This window comes from Ostrea edulis, chromosome 3, assembly GCF_947568905.1.
Source record: "Ostrea edulis chromosome 3, xbOstEdul1.1, whole genome shotgun sequence".
In the NCBI taxonomy this organism is placed as follows: Eukaryota; Metazoa; Mollusca; class Bivalvia; order Ostreida; family Ostreidae; genus Ostrea; species Ostrea edulis.
In genome coordinates, this window is record NC_079166.1 from 50132887 (window position 1) to 50153836 (window position 20950).

At 34.8% G+C, this 20950-nt stretch overlaps 1 protein-coding gene across 2 annotated transcripts in view; it reads left to right on the forward strand.

The window, feature by feature from the left end:
* Positions 1 to 6944: 6944 nt before the first annotated feature.
* Positions 6945 to 20950, forward strand: part of LOC125676013 (calcium-responsive transcription factor-like) — an 83392-nt gene continuing 69386 nt past the window's right edge. The window contains exons 1-3 of one of the 2 annotated variants that reach the window (XM_048913896.2): positions 6945 to 6994; positions 9672 to 9848; positions 12611 to 12853. In XM_048913896.2, the coding sequence (XP_048769853.1) occupies positions 6988 to 6994; positions 9672 to 9848; positions 12611 to 12853 (427 nt within the window). In that variant the 5' untranslated portion in view covers positions 6945 to 6987. Of the gene's footprint in view, positions 6995 to 8565; positions 8892 to 9671; positions 9849 to 12610; positions 12854 to 20950 lie in introns of those variants that run through there. The other variant, XM_048913898.2, reaches the window with a different exon arrangement.

Sequence of the window (20950 nt, forward strand, 5' to 3'; positions counted from 1 at the left end):
TCAATTGTTAAAATAAAGGGCCAGGCCACCTTCCAAGGAGAGATAATCAAGAAAAGGTAAAAATAGGGTAGGGTCATTAAAAAATCTTCTTCTCAAGAACCACTGGGCTAGAAAAGATGAAATTTATAGATAAGCTTTACTAGGTAGTGCAGATTCTAAATTGTTAAAATCATGGCCCCCGGGGGGTCGGATGGGGCCACAATAGGGGATCAAAGTTTTACATACAAATATATAGGAAAAATCTTTAAAAATCTTCTTCTCAAGAACCACTGAGCCAGAAAAGCTGAGATTTATACGAGAGCTTCCTGATATAGTGCAGATTCTAAATTGTTAAAATCCTGGCCCCCGGGGGTCGGATGGGGCCACAATATGGGATCAAAGTTTTACATACAAATATATAGGAAAAATCTTTAAAAATCTTCTTCTCAAGAACCACTGAGCCAGAAAATCTGAGATTTATATGAAAGCTTCCTGATATAGTGCAGATTCTCAATTGTTAAAATCCTGGCCCCCGGGGGGTCGGATGGGGCCACAATAGGGGATCAAAGTTTTACATACAAATATATAGGAAAAATCTTTTAAAATCTTCTTCTCAAGAACCACTTAGCCAAAAAAGCTGAGATTTATATGAGAGCTTCCTGATATAGTGCAGATTCTCAATTATTAAAATCCTGGCCCCCGGGGGTCGGATGGGGCCACAATAGGGGATCAAAGTTTTACATACAAATATTATAGGAAAAATCTTTAAAAATCTTCTTCTCAAGAACCACTAAGTCAGAAAAGCTGATATTTACATGAAAGCTTTCTGACATAGTGCAGATTTACGTTTGTTCAAATCATGGCCCCTGGGGGTTGGATGGGGCCACAATAGGGGATCAAAGTTTTATATACAAATATATAGGAAAAATCTTTAAAAATCTTCTTCTCAAGAACCACTTAGCCAGAAAAGCTGAGATTTATATGAAAGCTTCCTGATATAGTACAGATTCTAAATTGTTAAAATCCTGGCCCCCGGGGGTCGGATGAGGCTACAATAGGGGATCAAAGTTTTACATACAAATATTATAGGAAAAATCTTTAAAAATCTTCTTCTCAAGAACCACTAAGCCAGAAAAGCTGATATTTACATGAAAGCTTTCTGACATAGTGCAGATTTACGTTTGTTCAAATCATGGCCCCTGGGGGTTGGATGGGGCCACAATAGGGGATCAAAGTTTTACATACAAATATATAGGAAATTTTTTTAAAAATCTTCTTCTCAAGAACCACTTAGCCAGAAAAGCTGAGATTTATATGAAAGCTTCCTGATATAGTACAGATTCTAAATTGTTAAAATCCTGGCCCCCGGGGGTCGGATGGGGCCACAATAGGGGATCAAAGTTTTACATACAAATATATAGGAAAAATCTTTAAAAATATTCTTCTCAAGAACCACTAAGCCAGAAAAGCTGATATTTACATGAAAGCTTTCTGACATAGTGCAGATTCAAGTTTGTTCAAATCATGGCCCCTAGGGGTTGGATGGGGCTACAATGGGGGATCAAAGTTTTACATACAAATATATAGGGACATTCTTTAAGAATCTTCTTCTCAAGAACCACTGAGTCAGAAAAGCTGATATTCACATGAACAGCTTCCTAACATAGAACAGAGTTAAGTTTGTTCAAATCATGGCCACCTGTTGTAGGATGGGGCCACAATAGGGGATCAAAGTTTTACATACAAATATATAGGAATTTTTAAAAAAAAATCTTCTTCTCAAAAACCACTGAGAGAGAAAAGCTGATATTTACATGAAAGCTTTCTGATATAGTGCAGATTCAAGTTTGTTCAAATCATGGCCCCTGGGGGTAGGATGGGGCCACAAGGGGGGATCAAAGTTTTACATACAAATATATAGGAAAAATCTTCAAATATATTCTTCTCGTGAACCATTGGGCCAAAGAAGTTCACATTTACATGAAAGCTTTCTGACATAGTGTGGATTCAAGTTTGCAAAAACTATGGCCTCCAGGGGTAGGTTGGGGCCATAATAAGGACTACGGTTTTTACATGCAAATATATATAGAAAGTCTTCTGATATGGACCAAGGTGACTCAGGTGAGCGATGTGGCCCATGGGCCTCTTGTTTATCTGTGTCAGAGTTAGACCCCTTTCTATATTTATGGTATCACAGAGTTTGGGCCCAAAACGGGCTTAGCCCCTGTGCCTATAGGTAACACGTTTATGCATGTTTAAAGGGAAAATATAGAAAACTAATGAAAAATTAAACCATACCAATGGAACTTGAAAATTTTGGTCCAAATGCCGTCGATTCGAATACGAGCACGTGAACATGTATTTCTCCATATTGAATCTCGTGTACCCAAGTTCACGTCGTTCTGAGATGTTATATAAAATCCGTAAAACTAAAAGCATGTAAATTTTATTTTCTAAATCATATATATAATCACCCCTCCATTAATGCGATTGTACCATGTCTCCTATGTTTGTGAATTTGCTAAACACCGATGCTGAATATGACGTCACAATGCACTGTTTACATCAATTGCGTTATGTTTCCTGCATTCAAAAACAGGCGGATCAAATGTCTATTAAAGTTGGGAGAATGTTTTGATAGAGCGTTATAGGTTCGGGATATTTTTTGTTCCTGTTATGGATATAGATTCTTTAGATGCCAATACTTTTTGCTTCGTCCTCAAAAACGGTCACGTCGTAAGAGATATTAATTTACTTCGTTTGTGTATCAGTCAAATTCGGCTGATCAAACAGCGTATGGGAAACTTACTGAGTATATTCATTTATGCAGTGAGAAATATTTGTCCCACTCCAGCGTGTAAACAAATTGTTTCGCGCCTCATTGTGTAGGAGAGTTCTCCAAAGGGAAATAACACGGACCTATCTCGAAACCGGTGTATTGCACGAGTTCAATTCATCGGTTCAACCTTGGATTTTTGCATGTATATATATATATATATATATATATATATATATATATATATATATATTCATATAACGTACTTTGTAGGTGCTAATAACGGGAAAAGTACGTCACATGTCGAGAAAGCCCCCACCCCACCCCCCAATCTGATTTACGATATCATTGCATAACGATCGGTTGTTACATAGCCTTAAGAATATTTAACAAACCGAGTAAATATCTATATACACATTTGTACGGTTGAGGAGAATTAGTTTCGTGTTGCCTTCCGATAGACCTACCAAGCATCAGAAATTTGATATCATAACTCACGTTTTTGGTACTAGGCTTGAGAAGGATATTCGCTTACAACATTCTGAATCTTCAAATCAGGCAGATGTTATTGTATCGAAAATGAACCATTTTTAGCCATCACTGATTTATATACCAGAGTTGCCTAAGTGAAGCATAATTTGCGTAACTTCTTTTCTGAAGAGTTCCAATTTTTTTAGTTCCAATATCCCGTATTTAAAAAATGTATCAATGCACGATCTGTGCTATATCTACAATTGCATGAAATATAAATCAAAACACATGAATTAAACATTGTTTATTTCACATGGTCTCGTCAGGTTATTGAAATATCTAAATACCCCCTACCAATCATCCCTAATGTTAAATACCCACCGAAGCGGCAAACCCCTGGGAGGTATGCTTATATATGGAAAGAAAACAATCGTCCGACCTATTGGGTCAAAGTTGAAATACACTATTTATCTTTTTTGAAATATCCGTGTATCAGTATATGCAGAGAATGATAATTTCTGAAATGTGTGTAGACTAGCTTAGATGTGTTCACGAAAATTTGCCCCCTACCACTCACGTTCATTGGTTAATATATTCCGTTGCATGTTCACATAATCTACGCAGTAGAAATTCAGCAGTGTTCTAAGTATCAACATCATGGAAGGCACCCCTCCAAATTATGTGTATAATTAGCAGCATGCAAACTGATCTATGAGAAAAAGATATTTGAAACTGTAGAATATCCAACCTGCAACATCAAAAAGTTGATTTTGAATCCAAACCGGATCGTGGAGTATTGTAATTATCCACACCGTATCAGTTTTGGTGACAGGTACATACAGTGATACGCGTTTTCAAACATTTTAATGTACGGGAAGCATATTATTTCTTATATATTCTATTTGTTTAGTGTTTTTCCTTATATTTAGTCCTTTCATATTTTATATACATAAAATATTGATTTGATAATCACAAGTGAAAACTTGGTAAACGGATCAGAATGACATGTGTATCATTAAACAATTGCGTCAACGAGTAATTTACATACATTTTATAACGAAGTGAATACGCGTCGATATCATTGAAATGCATATTCAAGTAATTGATTAAAAACTCCGAATGTTTTAAAATCATATTTACCGTAATGTCAACATGGAAAGACACACATACCATGCACTGACCTACATTTTTCGCCATTTTCACCTATTCAAACACGTCATAACCGGTGAGGATACACGATAGTGTTCCTGTCTTTTTCTTTCTTCTTCTTTGAAAATCCAGTCTGTTAATTACTGACTCGAAAAATAAAATATACATTATAGCGAACGCAGCTAGCCAGCGCGGAGCGCTGGCTCGTACTGCGAGCTCTAATGACTAGAGCGCGGGAAATAATCCGAGCTAAATCTCAACCTCTAACAAGAATTTTTTTTTTGACGCCAATCCCAGAAGTCCCTCGTACAAAATGGCGGATGGTTCGATTCGTAAAATAATAATAATAAAAAATCTTTGAAGTATTACAAACCTTTCTTATTTGAAAGGAAAGGATGACAATCATATTCTTCCCCCTTTCTTTTTCTTTTTAAAATATTGTCTAAAGAAATGTAAACAATCACGTCACAACTACCAGGCTACGTCACAACACGCTCGTTGCATTTCCCGCTAAACTGGTTCCTACATTGGCGAGAAGAGCAAGACAGTAATCCTACGTATTGACAGTGAACCAGATCAGTTTTCCTTGTTTTCAACATAGATTTTTTGAAAATGTATTCAGATATGCTGCGCTCGCCCCAACGGTCACACCGTAATCATATTACCGAAGGCCCGTCCGCAAAGCAGGGCTCTAAAGGTAACACGTATGTTAAAAAAAAAGAAGAAGAAAATCAGCAAATAAATAGATACAATCTCTACATACGTTCACTGAAAATTTCGTGATCCGTATGGGCGCCGCCATATTGTTTTGTTCATTATAGTTGTTTCTACAGTTATTCGTGTTTTAATTTTGAATGGCAAAAATACAATTAGACTGACGTGTAATTTGTAATTCAAACACTCAGTTTGTTAAGAATGAATGGTATGTTTATTATTAGTACAGTTAAAAAAAAAATAATCATCATATAATATGTATACGGTGTGACCGTTGGACCGAGCGAAGCATGCAATGGTCATTGGAGTGTCCCAAGTGGTAATCATAATTCCGTTAAGTACGGTAGATTATGATTCATTTAAAAAAAATATATTTTTAATGAAATTTTACTTGCGCTAAAAACCCAGTAAGATCTCAATATTCAAGGGGTTTATATGGGGAAAACAGTTTTACAGGATCCGCCTATTCATTAAACGCGGGAAATAAAACGCAAGGCGACGTCAACTGTGCATTGTGACGTCACATTTAGCCTCGACTTTTTTCTCTTTTTCAAAGCAAACAATTATAAACAACAATAATACATTCCGTATGCAATGAAAAAGGCCGTTATAAAACTAAACAAAATTAACCAATAAATTCAAAATGGTAAAAAAGTAACCGTAATTTTATCGTATATTCTTATTCAAAGAAACTCATGAACTCGTTCATCTATTTAGTCGTATTACGGTGTTATATGTAATTATTTGCTAAAACCTGTTATAATGATAATTATACTATTCATTTTTAACAAATTGGGTGTTTAAATTACGAATTGCACGTCAGAGTCTTCTATTATTGGCATTCAAAATAAAACACGAATAAATGTTGAAGCAGGTAATGAAAAAATAAATGGCGGCGCCCATATGGATCACGAAAATTTCAGTGAACGTATATAGAGATTATTTCTTTTTCTTTTGCTGAATTTGAATTTTTTCTTTTACATACGTGTTACCTTTAGAGCCTTGCTTCGCGGACGGGCCGAAGCTTCGCTCGGTATTATATAGGAAAACAGTAAAGCGACCAAATAGATGAACGAGTTTATGAGTTTCTTTAAATGAAAATATACGATATATTTACGATTACCTTTTCACCACTTTGAATTTGTTAGTTAATTTTTGTTTCAGTTTTAACTGTCTTTTGAATTGCAAACGGGATGTATTGTTGTTGTTTACAATTGTTTGATTTGAAAGACGAAGAAAAAGTCGAGGCTACATGTCACAATGCACGGTTTACGTCGGCCGGTGCTATATATTCCCCGCGTTAAAGGAATAGGCGGATCCTGTAATTATCCTCATATATTCCCCCTTTGATACTGGATGTTTAGCATAAATAATACATATTTTAGAATGAATTAATTATACGCATAATTAACAGAATTATGATTATCACTTAGGACACGCTTATTTAAGAACATTTCATGCTTTAAATTGCTCGGTCCAAAGGTCACACCGTATATATATTATAATACACAACAGTGTTCCTGTCGTTTTTCTTTTTTCACCTTCATGGCATCAATTCTTCCTTAGCAGCATAGGAACTAATAGGAATTAAGTAGAACATATACAATATGTCACCGCGTCACAGTACTTTCAGTACTTTGATTAAATTTTATATATAGCGATTATTTATCACTTTTACGTACCATTTGTTGCTATCAAAATAATAAGCTGTTTTATTCACAACATCAATCCATTGAATATTATCCCTTTGTGACGAAGTGTTGTTTATTTGCATTTTTTATTTGCAGTATTATATCTTACACACAAAACGTCTAGATGATCGAGACTAATTCCGAAATTAAAAATGCGCACGCGTAGGATATATTATACATTCGCCATTTTGAGACGAGGTCGTACGAATGCGAGGTTGGTGACTCGTTTTGAAACCCTTCGCCTCTTTTTGCTTTCCCCGCTAAATAACAAAAACAAACTTAGAAACTGATGATCGAAGAATGATTGCACCCAATTCAAGATGTTGGAAATGACATACAAGTTCATGATGAAACTAGGCCTATATGTTTTACGACATAACTGTTATGAAGGGCGGAACCTAGTTGATGTGGGTCACAAACAAATGAACATTATTTGTTAATAAAAATAATTTTGAAGTCCTTTTTGGTATTAGGCCTAATTATCGTGATTTAGATTTTTTTTAATTTAAAAATTGTAACCACAGTTTCAAAGTTTAATCAACAACAATTTCGATACTAGTGATATATATGACAATTTTATCGTTCATATATATATATATATATATATATATATGTGTGTGTGTGTGAAATGTATGATATTTAATATTGATTTGCATTCAAAAACGTTTTAATTTTGAAAAAGTAACAGCATTTCAAATCTAAGTACCCCCACCCCTAATACTAAAATTTTTGCAGCTGTAGTATTATCTTTTTTTTATTTTTAAAAATCATATACTAAAATTCTTTGAAAATCTAGTATGTTAAGTACTCATTCGAAAAATAGAATATACATTATATAATATTTAGTGGTGTTCCAATCATCGATTATAATAAAAAATCAGTTGATTGTTGACAAATCCTAAGCACTTGATTATGAAAATTTTATTCCAATAAATTAATTATTTTTTTATGAGTTGACATAGTCAGCCTCATATAGTCATCGTCTAATTAAAATGGCTGACCAGCCGATTTACTACGATTTTCATTTTACAAAATTTCTTGAATATTACGACTCTTCCAACTTAATGGATAATGATAGACAACTTCATTATACCGAGATCTGATATTATAATAGGATTTGCCCCAGTTAATTTTGAAAATGAGGTAGAAAATTATCGAATTTTGATTTGTTTACTTTTATCCATGAGCTCTAAAAAAAGAGTTTATGAGGAGTGTAATAATTTCTTCCGAAAATAGATGTTTTCTAATGAAGGGAAAACCCTGAGTTTATCAACATTGAGTTATTTTGAACAAAAGCAAAAATCGGGTTACACTATTATATATGCAATGTAGGTATTCATCCGATAGCTAGTACTACATGTGTGTTTTGTTTATGTTGACATCTAACTCTAAGAGCATTCTGGGAAGAAACGCTGATCCTGCTAAGTTGTTGACAGTTCAAGAAAATTTTCGATAACGTTATCGTCATTTATCAAAAATAATTAACTTTCCCTTCGATTATTCATTTAGTAAAAAGTAAACGAAACAAAAAAAAATAAACACAAAATGTATCAGGGTCATTTGATGTTGTATTGACCAATACGCAAGTTCCGAGATATCAGCTCTTCTGTGACGAAGGTACGTTCAGAATTCTGTTGAATGCTTGGGTGGCCGTGGGTACAAGATGTATACATATATTGTAGACTAGCTATGTAAATAACAATAATAGTTCTGAAAGCATAAATTTTGTTTATATCAGCCGTTGGTATACATTAAACTGACCATATGAAGAATGATATTTGTTTGAATTAGACCATTAAATTAGATATTAATTTATTTTTTATTTTTTCTTCTGCACGAGTGATACTTTAATCAAAGAAAGATGGTGATTATCGAATTTTGTTTGAGCTATTTTATTATCAAATAATTATGAACTTACTCAAATTTGTGTGCTCCAGCAGTTTGGGTGGTTGTATGATGTCTGATTATCATCCTTTAGGCAATATGTGAAGGTAGCGATAAGCATTTGTACCCACCGTGTGTGGACGAAAGTGTGGTTTTGTGTCTCGCTGTGCATAAGAATTCTACAAAGGGAAAGAACTATTAGGCAACTCGGAAATTGCGTATTTGAAGTAGGTCACGTCTGTGTAACTTCACTTGCATTATCTATTATGTAATGGCATTGATTGTTTTGCCTAGCTTGTTATTACGGAACAAAGCAGAAAAGCATGTCACTTGGAAAAACTATTGGTCCCGTAGGAAGATTTTTAAAAAGAAATTCAATTATATATATTTTTTTGACATTTGTAACGTTCTTAGCTGTGAAATCAAAATAAAACAATTTATGTTATAATTGCGTACATGTACACATGTAGTTAGGTAGTAGAGCAAATGTAAAGAAAAACGATTGTTCAGCTTGTGTATGGTGTATATATATACTTGTATCTATAAAATTGTACAGCTTTTCAATTTGACATAAAATGTAAAAATGAGAAAGCCTGATTATTCAATATCACATGTCTTATTAATAAATAAGAATTATCAAAGAATGCGTAGGATAATGTTTTACAAAAATTAATATTTAAGAGGTGCATACGGGTATTGATTGTCAGGGGGAAAAGTGGATTAAAATATGAGTGAAATGTCGCATCATTTACAAGTGCCAAGTTGTATATTTTAAAAAATAATTTCAAAAACAACTCTTGTGACAGTATTTCCATGCATGATGTATTAAAGTATTATATAACATTAAACAGTTTTTCATACTTCTTGGGAGGAAAATCGCTACTTAAGTTGTCCCTCAAAATAAAAAAATAATAATAATAATTCTGGGCTTTATGAAGGGGAGGCATGTTTTAGGTCACTGAAACTGTTTGTCCTAGTTTATATTTTCTTGAAATGCATTTTGATAGGACACATTATGGTGGATTGCACAGACATGGTAACTTCAGTCTCTGAAGTCATCAGCACAACTACCTTGGTACCCAGCACAGATACCGATGACATCATCACAATAGATCCTACTTTGAAGGATGATTTGAGTGATGAATCAATGGTGGAGACAGACCCAGGACTATCTGCTACCTCCAGTAGAGTATTTTTAAGGATCCCAAACATTGGTTTTGCTTGATTCTTATGCTTTTGCTTCTTGTTCTTCTGCTTTCTCTTACCTAAAGATGGTTGCAGCCATTCTCCGTAACCTTTCATTGAAAGTATTAGATACTCAAGGGTATGATAGGCCAATGTATCTTGTTAAGCAGAAATGTTTTTGTTTTCAAATTGAAGGGAGTTAAAGTACATTTTGGGAGGATCAAATGGTGATGGGGTCTAATATAGAACTATGGGGGAAAATTAATTCTAAAATTCTACAGATGTAACTTGACATATATGATTAAGAGTACTCAGGTGTTCAGAAATGAGAAGAGAATGACAGGGCCTACAAACTTACTAGTATTAAGGTCAAGGGACTCCAGAGACCTTGATCTCTGACCATATATAAGTTTCATAATGATAACATTAATTATAAAATTTTGGTGAAGTTCTTAAAACATGAAAGTTGTAATGAAAAAAGTATAGTGAAAATTAGCAGTGCTGAAATACTTTTGACCCTTGAGTGTATAACTGTAGAACCGGGACTGATAGTGACATGGGATCTTCAGATTTGATAATCTTGTGGGGATCCGGGTTAGAATAGGTCCTCAATACCCCTTGCTTGTCGTAAGAGGTGACTAAATGGGGCGGTCCTTCGGATGAGACCGCAAAAACCGAGGTCTCATGTCCCAGCAGGTGTGGCATGATAAAGATCCCTCCCTGCTCAATGGCCATAAGCGCCGAGCATAGGCCTAAATTTTGCAGCCCTTCACTGGCAGTGGTGTCGTCTCCATATGAGTTAAATATTCTCGAGAGGGACGTTAAACAATATTCAATCAATGAGATTTGATAAGAGAATGATAAGACCTACAGACTAGTATCAAGTCAAGTGACTCCAGTGACTTTGATGTCTGACCTTGAACATAGAACTTCAGAACCAGACTGAGGTCTGATAGAGACATGGGATAATCGCTGTTCGCTCACCGTTCAAATGGGAAAATACAACGTTTCTGTTCGCCCTATTACGGTAACACTCACCATATTAGGATTTATGAAGTTGATTTCTGTCATTTTCACTTTTTCATAAAAGGTCAAAATCTTCTATTTGGAAAAAAGATTTTAAAAAAGGGAATCGGATGGAAGGATTGATAAAGTACTGCATTGTGCAAATTATACAACTATAAATACTTATATTAAGTACAATTCGCAATTAATAAGCAAATAACTTTATTATATGCTAAAAAGATTATAACGGTATACTGTGGTACTAGTGCTGTCACGGTGATCCGAAAAGTCTGTTAATCCTGGTAAAATGCTTACGGTTCGGAAAAATATTTTCTGGAATTCGGTTTTGTTTTGTTTACGTTTCTCCATATCCCATTTTGTTTGCTACACGTTCTTTGATTGGTTCAATCAAATTTTATCAATGCTATTCTAACCAATAAATTTCCATGTAAAATTGGTAATAGTACATGTAAAACAAACATGGCGACATGTGGAAAGAAATCGCAAGGGTGGGAATGCTTAATTTTCTAAGAAAGGGAGAGTCCGAAGTGTTTACAAAGCAATCAGTCTGCAAACTGTGCATGTTAAAGGATCGCAGTAGCTCTGTGTTAGAGCGTTTGCATCGTGACCAGGAGGTTGTGAGTTCGCGCCCCACTCAAACCTCAGACATAAACATAGGTGGTGATTGCTCCTTTGCCAAACGCCCGGCATTAAGTTGTGAGAGTCGCAGGTCTTTTGGTTATGACTTTAAAAACGGAGGTTCTGTGTTACAGCAGGCATAACCACGTTAAAAGAATTACTGCTATGACCGTAAGCGCCATGCATAGGTCAAAATTTGCAGTACCTCACCTACAGCTAGATCATAAAAGCTCATGAGAGTTTGCGTCACCTGTTGAGTGTTGTTTTGTTAAATAAAATGCATTAGAAATTGATGTTTGTGTTTGTACTGAAAAATAGATATTTCAGGGTCCACATTATTTTCGAAATCATTAAATTATTTTGATTTATCACTCAAAATAAAACCGAACTGAAAAAAACTGAAAACCAAGGTTTTGTTTCCCAAACCAAACTGAAAAATGTCTGGACCATGACAGCCCTATGTGGTACGTAGAATAGTATTTAGCAAATACCATGGTATACCTCAGTACTTTTTATTTTTGCAGTACCCAACTCTTACAGCATTCAAAGTAGTCCATTAGTTTTTTACAGGAGCTTAAAGGGACTGGTTCACGATTTTTGATAAAAATATTTTTCATTTTTGATGGTAAACATTAAAAATATAACTCATTTAATGTTGACAGCCAAAATTTTGACCTTCTGAATGCAAGAATAAAAGCAATATTTTAGCCTTAAATCTGTGTTATGTAAACAAAGACTCTTTTTATGCATACAAAGCATCTTAGTTTAGCATAGTCACAAATTTTAACTTTTAGATGACACAATTACCCCAACAATGCTTGAAATGTGAAAGATATAATAAACTTGGATCAATATCCATTTCTTTTGAAAATTTCTTAAACAATAACATACCACAATCTTTGTTCACAAAACAAATAATAAACTCTCTAAAATGAGTTTCTATGATAATGTGTATAATCTTCATTTTTATGTGAAATCTTTTAAACACATTAGACAGTGAAAAAGAAAATTTTGGAGAAAATCGTGAATCAGTCCCTTTAAATGACATTGTCAGTTGTTTATTTTAGTAACATTAAGTTTATTATTAAGATTTAAACAATGCCCCCTACTTTTTCAGTGTCTCCTAGTCTTGCAAATCCCACCATACAAGGTTTGTTGTCCTCTCCAGCAGGGCTTTCACTTCAAAGTGGTCAGTTCCTTACAACTACTGATGGCATCCAGATAATCGCTGTCAATGGGACCACTGACCTTGCAAGGGAAGGACAAATCTGGCAGGTGGTGCATCCTGACATGGCTACCATCATTGCTGTGAACTCTGATCAGACATTTGAAATTGAACCCAAGGAGGAGGATAAACTAGGTACTATATCCTGTATGTAGAAAACACAGTTTCAGAACTTTTGGGAGTCTTGAGTATAATAAGGGTTAGGGGACTGATGTTGTCCATTGGAGTGAAAAGGTGAAGAAAATGGAACAGTGAACAATCTCATTACTCCTATAAGGAATACCAAATAAAGAATTGGGCAAACACAGAATCCTGGATATACCAGAGGTGGGATCAGGTGCCTTGGAGGATCCCGTATTGTAGTCCCATCCTACCCCTGGGGGCCGTGATGTTTACAAACTTGAATCTGCACTATGTCAGGAAACTTTTATCTCTGTCCCATTGGTTCTTGAGAAGAAGATTTTTAAAGATTTTCTCTATATTTTAGTATGTAAAATTTTGATCCTCTGTAGTGTATATATATATATATATATATGTATAAATGTAGTATATATAGGAGAGAGGAGAAAATCTTTGGCTGGACCGGAAATTGAACCTGGGACCCCTGCATTACTAGTCAGGTGCTCTAACCACTGAGCTATCCAGGCCGATATCCATGGTCCGTACAGCCTCAATTACTACACCTCTATAGTGATCCCACCCTACCCCTGGGGGGCCAAGATTTTACAAACTTGAATCTGTACTATATCAGGAAGTTTTCAAGTACATAATGTGTAAATATAAACTTTTCTGGCCCAGTGGTTCTTGAGAAAAGATTTTTAAATATTTTCCCTATACATGTATAATGGTATGTAAAACTTTGATCCCTTATAGTGGCCCCACCCTACCCCCGGGGGAAACTTAAATCTGCATTATATCAGGAAGCCTTCATGTAAATGATAATTTTTTTGGCCCAGTGGTTCTTGAGAATTTTTTGAATATTTCCCCCATATATTTGTATGTAAAATTTTGATACCCTATAGTATTCCCACCCTACCCCCGGGGCAATGGTTTTAACAAACTTTAATCAGCATTATATCAGGAAGCTTTCATGTAAATGTAAACTCTTTTGGCCCAGTGGTTCTTGAGAATATTTTAAATATTTCCCCTATATATTTGTATGTAAAACTTTGATCCCACTCTACCCCTGGGGCAATGGTTTTAACAAAATTGAATCTGCACTATGTCAGGAAGGTTTCATGTAAATATAAACTTTTCTGGTCTAGTAGTTCTTGAGTAAAAGATTTTTTCTATATATTTTTGTGTGAAACTTTGATCTCCTATTGTGGCCCCATCCTACCCCCAGAGGCAATGCTTTTAAAACAAACTTAAATCTGCACTATGTCTGGAAGCTTTCATGTAAATTTGTACTTTCCTGGTCCAGTGGTTCTTGAGAAGAATTTTAAAGATTATCCCTATATTAGGGCTTGAAATTAACATATGCCTGTCAGTCTGTGACTGGTTAAAAGTCTGGCAGGCTGACTGACATTTGTTTTAGTCAGTCCGATGGGACTGGTTAATTTTCTAAAGCATCATTTGGAATATATACTTAAGGTAACTCCATACTCGCAGTTTTATCTGATACAAGTTTAAAATGTGTATCTATATCCATTCATTAGAGTTAAAACTTACAACTTATCAAATAAAATACATAGGTCGTCACACTTTTTAAGATGTGAGACGTACATAAACAGAATCATATATCATCGTCAGAAAATTGCAATTTTCCTGTTTAGTAAATATAAATCTCATGAAAGTGTTACAATAATGTCTGAGGCATATTGAGTTAAATTCCATTATTTCATTTTAGTAACATTAACGAAATATGTTTGATTATTTTTAGAAAACTCTAGTGGACTGTTAAATTTTTCTGCTGACTGGTTGAAATTATACTGGTGACATAAAAAGTTAGTTTCAAACCCTGTATATATTTGCATGTAAATCTTTTATCCCCTATTGTGGCACCATCCTACCCCAGGGGACCATGGTTTTAACAAACTTGAATCTGCACTATGTCAGGAAGCTGTCAAATGAATCTTAGCTCTTCTGACCCAGTGGTTCTTGAGAAGATTTTTTTAATGACCCCACCCTATTTTATACCCACCACAAACGAAGTTAGGGGGTGGGTAAATTGGAATCACCATGTCCATCTGTCTGTCTGTCCATCTGTCTGTAGACATGATTTTGTCCAGGTTTGTTCTAAGAAACTGCATGGAATTTTCTGAAAATTTGTACACTTATTACTCACCATATGAAGCATCTTCACAAGTCAAAGGTTATTGATACGTTACCTCGCACTATCCCTTTGACATCAGTCTCCTTTCAAAACATGGGTTTGAGACCGAGCATATGATTGGTTTGCAGTCTGTAGCGTGGAGCCAATCAGACAACGCCTTTTATAATCGGTCAAAAATGAAACTAAACACACATGGCGCGGCATCAGCAACATGGTATAGAATTTGTGACCATCGATTGATTTTCGGAAATTTATTAGCAGAGTTGCAACGAAGTTGAACTCTGCTATTGGTTTGGTGATGTGGGCGGGCGGTTGGGCGTCAACAATTGGTTTCCGGATGATAACTCGAAAAGTTTACAATCTAATCAAATGAAACTTTGATATATTGTTGGGTACCAGGTAAGGAAGACCCCTATTGATTTTGGAGAAAAAAGGTCAAAGGTCAAGGTCACTGACCGAATATAAAATGAAAATTTCAGAAATATTTGGTTTCTGGATGATAACTCAGAAAGTTTAAATCTGAATCAAATGATACTTGAAGATTTTGTTATGTACCAGGTAAGGAAGACTCCTATTGACTTTGGAGAAAATAGGTCAAAGTCACAGTGACTGAAAATAGATTTAAAATTCCAAAAGGATTTTGGTTTCTGGAGGATAACTCGAAAATTTTTAATTTGAATCAAATGAAACTTGGATATATTGTTGGATACCAGCAAAGCAAGGCCCCTATTGATTTTGGAGAACAAAGGTCAAGGTCATAGTGACCGAATATAGATTGAAAACCGGACTAATATGGTTTCTGGACAGTAACTCGAAAAGTTTAAAACTGAAATTAGTTCTTCACAATTATAAATATACCACGTCATTCCTGGCTTTACAATGTATTGCATGCAACTCGGCTCATGCACCCCTGGGTGCATATACTGATTTTTTCTTATAAAGAAACAATTAAATGAAGTTTTGAATATGAGCCGCATGAAAATGGTGGATTGCCCAAGTGTGTTTGTCAATTGTGTTTCAACAAATTGAACAAGTTATTATACCCCCGAACGAAGTTCAAGGGGGTATATAGGAATCACTCTGTCTGTCCGTCCGTCTGCAGATTCGTGTCCGGACCATAACTTCTTTGTTCTTTGACATAGGCATACCATATTTGGCACACAGGTGGATTACCATGAGACATTGTGTGAAGTACCTTCATGACCTCTATATGACCTTGACCCTTGACCTCAAGGTCAAAAATTAAAGTTTGTTTTTACAATGGATTCGTGTCCAGGCCATAACTTCTTTGTTCTTTGACAAAGGCATACCATATTTGACACATGAGTGTATCACCATGAGACGATGTGTGGGGTACCTTCATGACCTCTATAACTTTGATCTCAAGGTCAAAATTGATTATAGGATTTTGACATAGTCATACCATAAGACATGGGTGTATCACCATGAGACTATGTGTCATGTACATTCATGACCTCTTTATGATCTTGACCTTTGATCTCAAGGTCAAAATTATAGGTTTATACCATGGATTTGTGTTCGGACTATATCTTCCATTTTCTTCTACAAAGGCATACCATATTTTTACACTCAGGAAAAAGGTAATTTATACCTATTAACAACACCCTTTGGGAGATTGGGGTAAGCGGGGGGTATTCTTAGTGAGCATTGCTCACAGTACCTCTTGTTCAAAATTGAAATAGATTGATAAATAGTTACAACATTTAAGGGACAAAAATGTGAATACGTTGGATATAAAATCAACATGCAATGTTCATGATGTGGAAAAGTACCCCCATGAAGACCATTGTGTACTTTCTGTATTTTCTCTCACCAAACTTGCATCTTAAAACAAGGAATCTCATTGGATGATTTAATTTTAACTTAATGCATCATTCTCTATCCCAAACCCATGTTTTGAATAGTGAATGATGTCAAGGGTTAGTGTGAAGTAACAAATCAATAACCCTTGACTTGTGAAGATGCTATTTTCATATTGATTGGACAATTTTTCTTACTTATGGACTTTGTCATTTTTTAAACTAAAAAGAGTATATCAAAGAAATTTGATTTATTTAACATTGTAAATACTTTGGCTCAGGTAAGCTAAAAACTGATCATAAGCAGAACAAGAGGCCCATGGGTCACATCACTTGTCTGAATCACCTTGGCCCATATTTAAAGATTTTCTCTATATAGTTGCTTGTAAAACTTTGATTCCTATTGTAGCACCAACTTCATCCCGGGGGCCATGATTTATATAGACTTGAATCTGCATTATGTCTGGAAACTTTCATTTAAATGTAAACTTATTTGGCCCAGTGATTCTTCAGAAGAAGAATTTTAATGATTTACCCAATATATTTGTATGTAAAACTCTGATCCCCTATTGTCGTCCCATCCTACCCCCAGGGGGCATGATTTTTACAAACTTGAATCAGCACTATGTCAGGAAGCATTCATGTAATTTTCTACTTTCCTGTCCCAATGGTTCTTGAGAAGAAGATTATAAAAGATTTTTCCTATATAATTGCATGTAAAACTTTGGTCCCCTATTGTAGCCCCATCCTACCCCCAGGGACCATATTCATACAAACTTGAATCTACACTATGTCAGGAAGCTTTCATGTAAATGTAAACTCCTTTAGCCCAATAGTTCTAAGAAGATTTTAAAATATTTTTTCTATATATTAGTATGTAAAATCTGCCATTATGTCAGGAAGCTTTCATGTCAATTTGTAATATTTCTTAGTCCAGTGGTTCTTGAGAAGAAGATTTTTTTTTTAATTTCCCTATTATATACAGAGAGGTTGCCTATAACGGATCACTTCATGGTTTAGCGTCGATAGTTCGTATCCGAGTTCGAGTTAAATCTATTATATAACATGAATAGTGGTACCATATATAACTTAAACTATTGTATATATCATTTCTCAATAAGCACTTAATAAATAGGAATTATTGTTGTTTGTTAATGAGCACAGTAGTCGCCTTTACCGGATCATTTTCTCCATTACCGAATCACATGATTTACAACTGAGCATTTTTGTTAAGGACAATGTCAACATGCATTTTTATGTGGTAATAAACACGAAGAAAGAAATGATGACACAAATATTCTTTTGTGTGACCTTAACATGAATTATTCAATATTTTACCCGTCAATATATGGAAATTTAAAAAAGAATATCGGGTAATGCAGCTGAAAACGAAAACGGGCTACATGACAATTTAAAAAAATTACCATATATCCATAATAGGTTTAATAAATCACAATTACCCAGTGTGTGTTTGTAAAATTAAATTACTTTAAAGTCAGTCTAATTCACCTTAAACATTTATTCAAGAAATGCAAATTTACATATAGCCTATACTGGGATAGGCCAGCTGTCAATCATTTTAAATTGAATCCCATTTAAAAGGACCCCTTTCATTGGAGAAAATTTGCAAACAATTCCCAAAATTTCTCAATTTCGAGACAATGTTGCCAGATATTTCTAAAATGATAACCTACTGTCAAAAACACAGAAAAGGTTGTCTGCTATTAAAACAAAAACCTGGGTGATTGTATGTTAATTAAACATTCTTCAATCTAAACAAATAATTCAATAAATTTCTCATTCTAAAAGGACCCCGTCCTCAAAACTAGTGAGCTCCCTGAATAATATCGAGAAATAAAATAGATAATTTATGTACGAGATTGATCACTGTTCGTTATCTTCACCTTGCATTTAACCATCGAGTTTGTATCTCTGCTGGTGGACAGTCTGTCACCGAGGATACTTGTCGCTCGATATATGTTCCGTCATATTGCTTATAGGAGTTATGAGATTGATCATTGTTCGTTATCTTCACCTTGCATTGTACAAAAAAACTGACATATCTATAAGTCAAGTTCAGAGGCTGTTTATCATCTATAAAGTATACAATTTCATCGCATCCCCCTCTTTTAATTGTGACAAAATTGTCTTCAATTTATCAAATAAAGTTGAAGCATTCACATTTTCAAGTATGTATTCGCAGGGAAGCACAACACCGCCCCCTTCCTCATTTGGCTCGGGCCATGGAGGAAAACTTGCTACTGGCTGTCCTGTCACCTCGGCAAATATTTCGCCGCCATTATCCAAAATGTTACGAAAATGTGCAGATAGGCATTTTGGTACATGTCCAATAGGTAGCCCAGCTATGTCACTAACTTTCAGCTGACGTTTTTCATCTGTAATGTCATTATGAATATTTGGGGGGAAATTATTCAATGGTGGAAGCCACACCAAACAAGCATTGCTGTCTTTTATGTTTGAATATTCTCGGTCAACAATTAATCGAGTTGGAGGAGGGGTATATGGGGGACGAATTTTAAACACATGATAGCCTTTCACAACACATTTGTCAATGATAATTTTCGTAGAAGCTAAACTGCTGGATTTCACCATCCACAGCAGGCTAAAAAAAAAAAAGAAAAAAACTTGAGGTAAATTCAAAATGTAAAAGAGTAGTAGGAAAGGGTGTATATTATATAGAAGATTTGTTACAGAAAAACACATTATATGTTATGGTAGTCTCACTTACAGTATAAAGTTTGGCAATTTACACATTATAATATATACATGTATTGTTGTTGTCAGTTCCTTGTTATTTACGTGCAGATGTACACTAGTGGAGTATAAAATCACAAAAATGAACATTCAGTTAAATCCTGTAATTTTTTGGGCACACAAAGTTTTCATTCACATCAATTACATGAGATAAACATTCTGTGTGCATTCAACTGTTATAATTAACGAATTCAAAGCTTCTTCTATTCCGTAAATCATACTGAGTGATTCTGAAGGATGACGTTTACCTATTGTCCAATGTGACCGGTTGGTATAGAAATGAATAGAGGAATTCCTACACCACTTTCTTGATTGACTGTTCATTTGTACTTACATTATATAATGCTCTTCGGACTCTCTCTCTTCTCTTTGGGACATTCTCTTTCCACATGCTTTATATTTCCTAGCAATGTTTGCTGCTGATTTTTGAGTAGGTGTATTTCCACCAGTTTTAGTTTTCAGTTTTTTGGGGGGCATATCTGAAAATCCAAATTATTATGTAATGTTGAAAGAGAATTGATGCAAATGATTGAGATGGCATGTTTTCACTTGTGTTTCTTTTTTATTTCAACTAAATATACGGAAATCAAATTTGAAAAATAAATTTTGACAAGATCCCTTTCACTCAAAATATTTCACTACTGCCAGTAGCAGTGATTCGATATAGGAAACCTAGCGACCTGCAACTTTATAGCTAATATAATTATAATCTGATTTCCCAACAAGATGATGTTTTTACAGGTTTTAGATGAGTATTTCTACCAAACATCTGTAACAATTTTACTTACCTGCATTGTATCGTTCCCGGCGAAATTTGATCGAAAAGTGAAAGTTGTCTGCTTCACACGGTGTTTCTAATCTACGTCACGACAATGCTTGATGTTGTTTTACGTGAAATTATGACAATGAACAAGTTGAAAATAATTTTTTAATGATAATTGATGTTAGCAAGAATAACTCTTTATGACAGGATACTTTATACTATGTATTGGACTTCGAATCAGGAAAATATGTAACTAATACTTTAATGTGATTCGGTAATGGAGATGATTCTATATAGGCAACCTCACTGTATTTGTAGATAAAACTTTGATCCCATGTTGTGGCCCCATCCTACCTCCATGGGGTTATGATTATAACAAACTTGAATTTGCACTATGTCAGGAAGATATAATATAAATTTCAGCTTTTCTGGCCCAGTGGTTCTTGAGAAGATTTTTTTCTCAAAAATCACTGGGCCAGAAAAGTTTACATTCACATGAAAGCTTCCTGACATAGTCCAGATTCAATTTTGAAAAAATCATGGCCCCTTGGAGTAGGTTGGGGCCACAATGGGGATCAAAGTTTCACATGCGAATATAT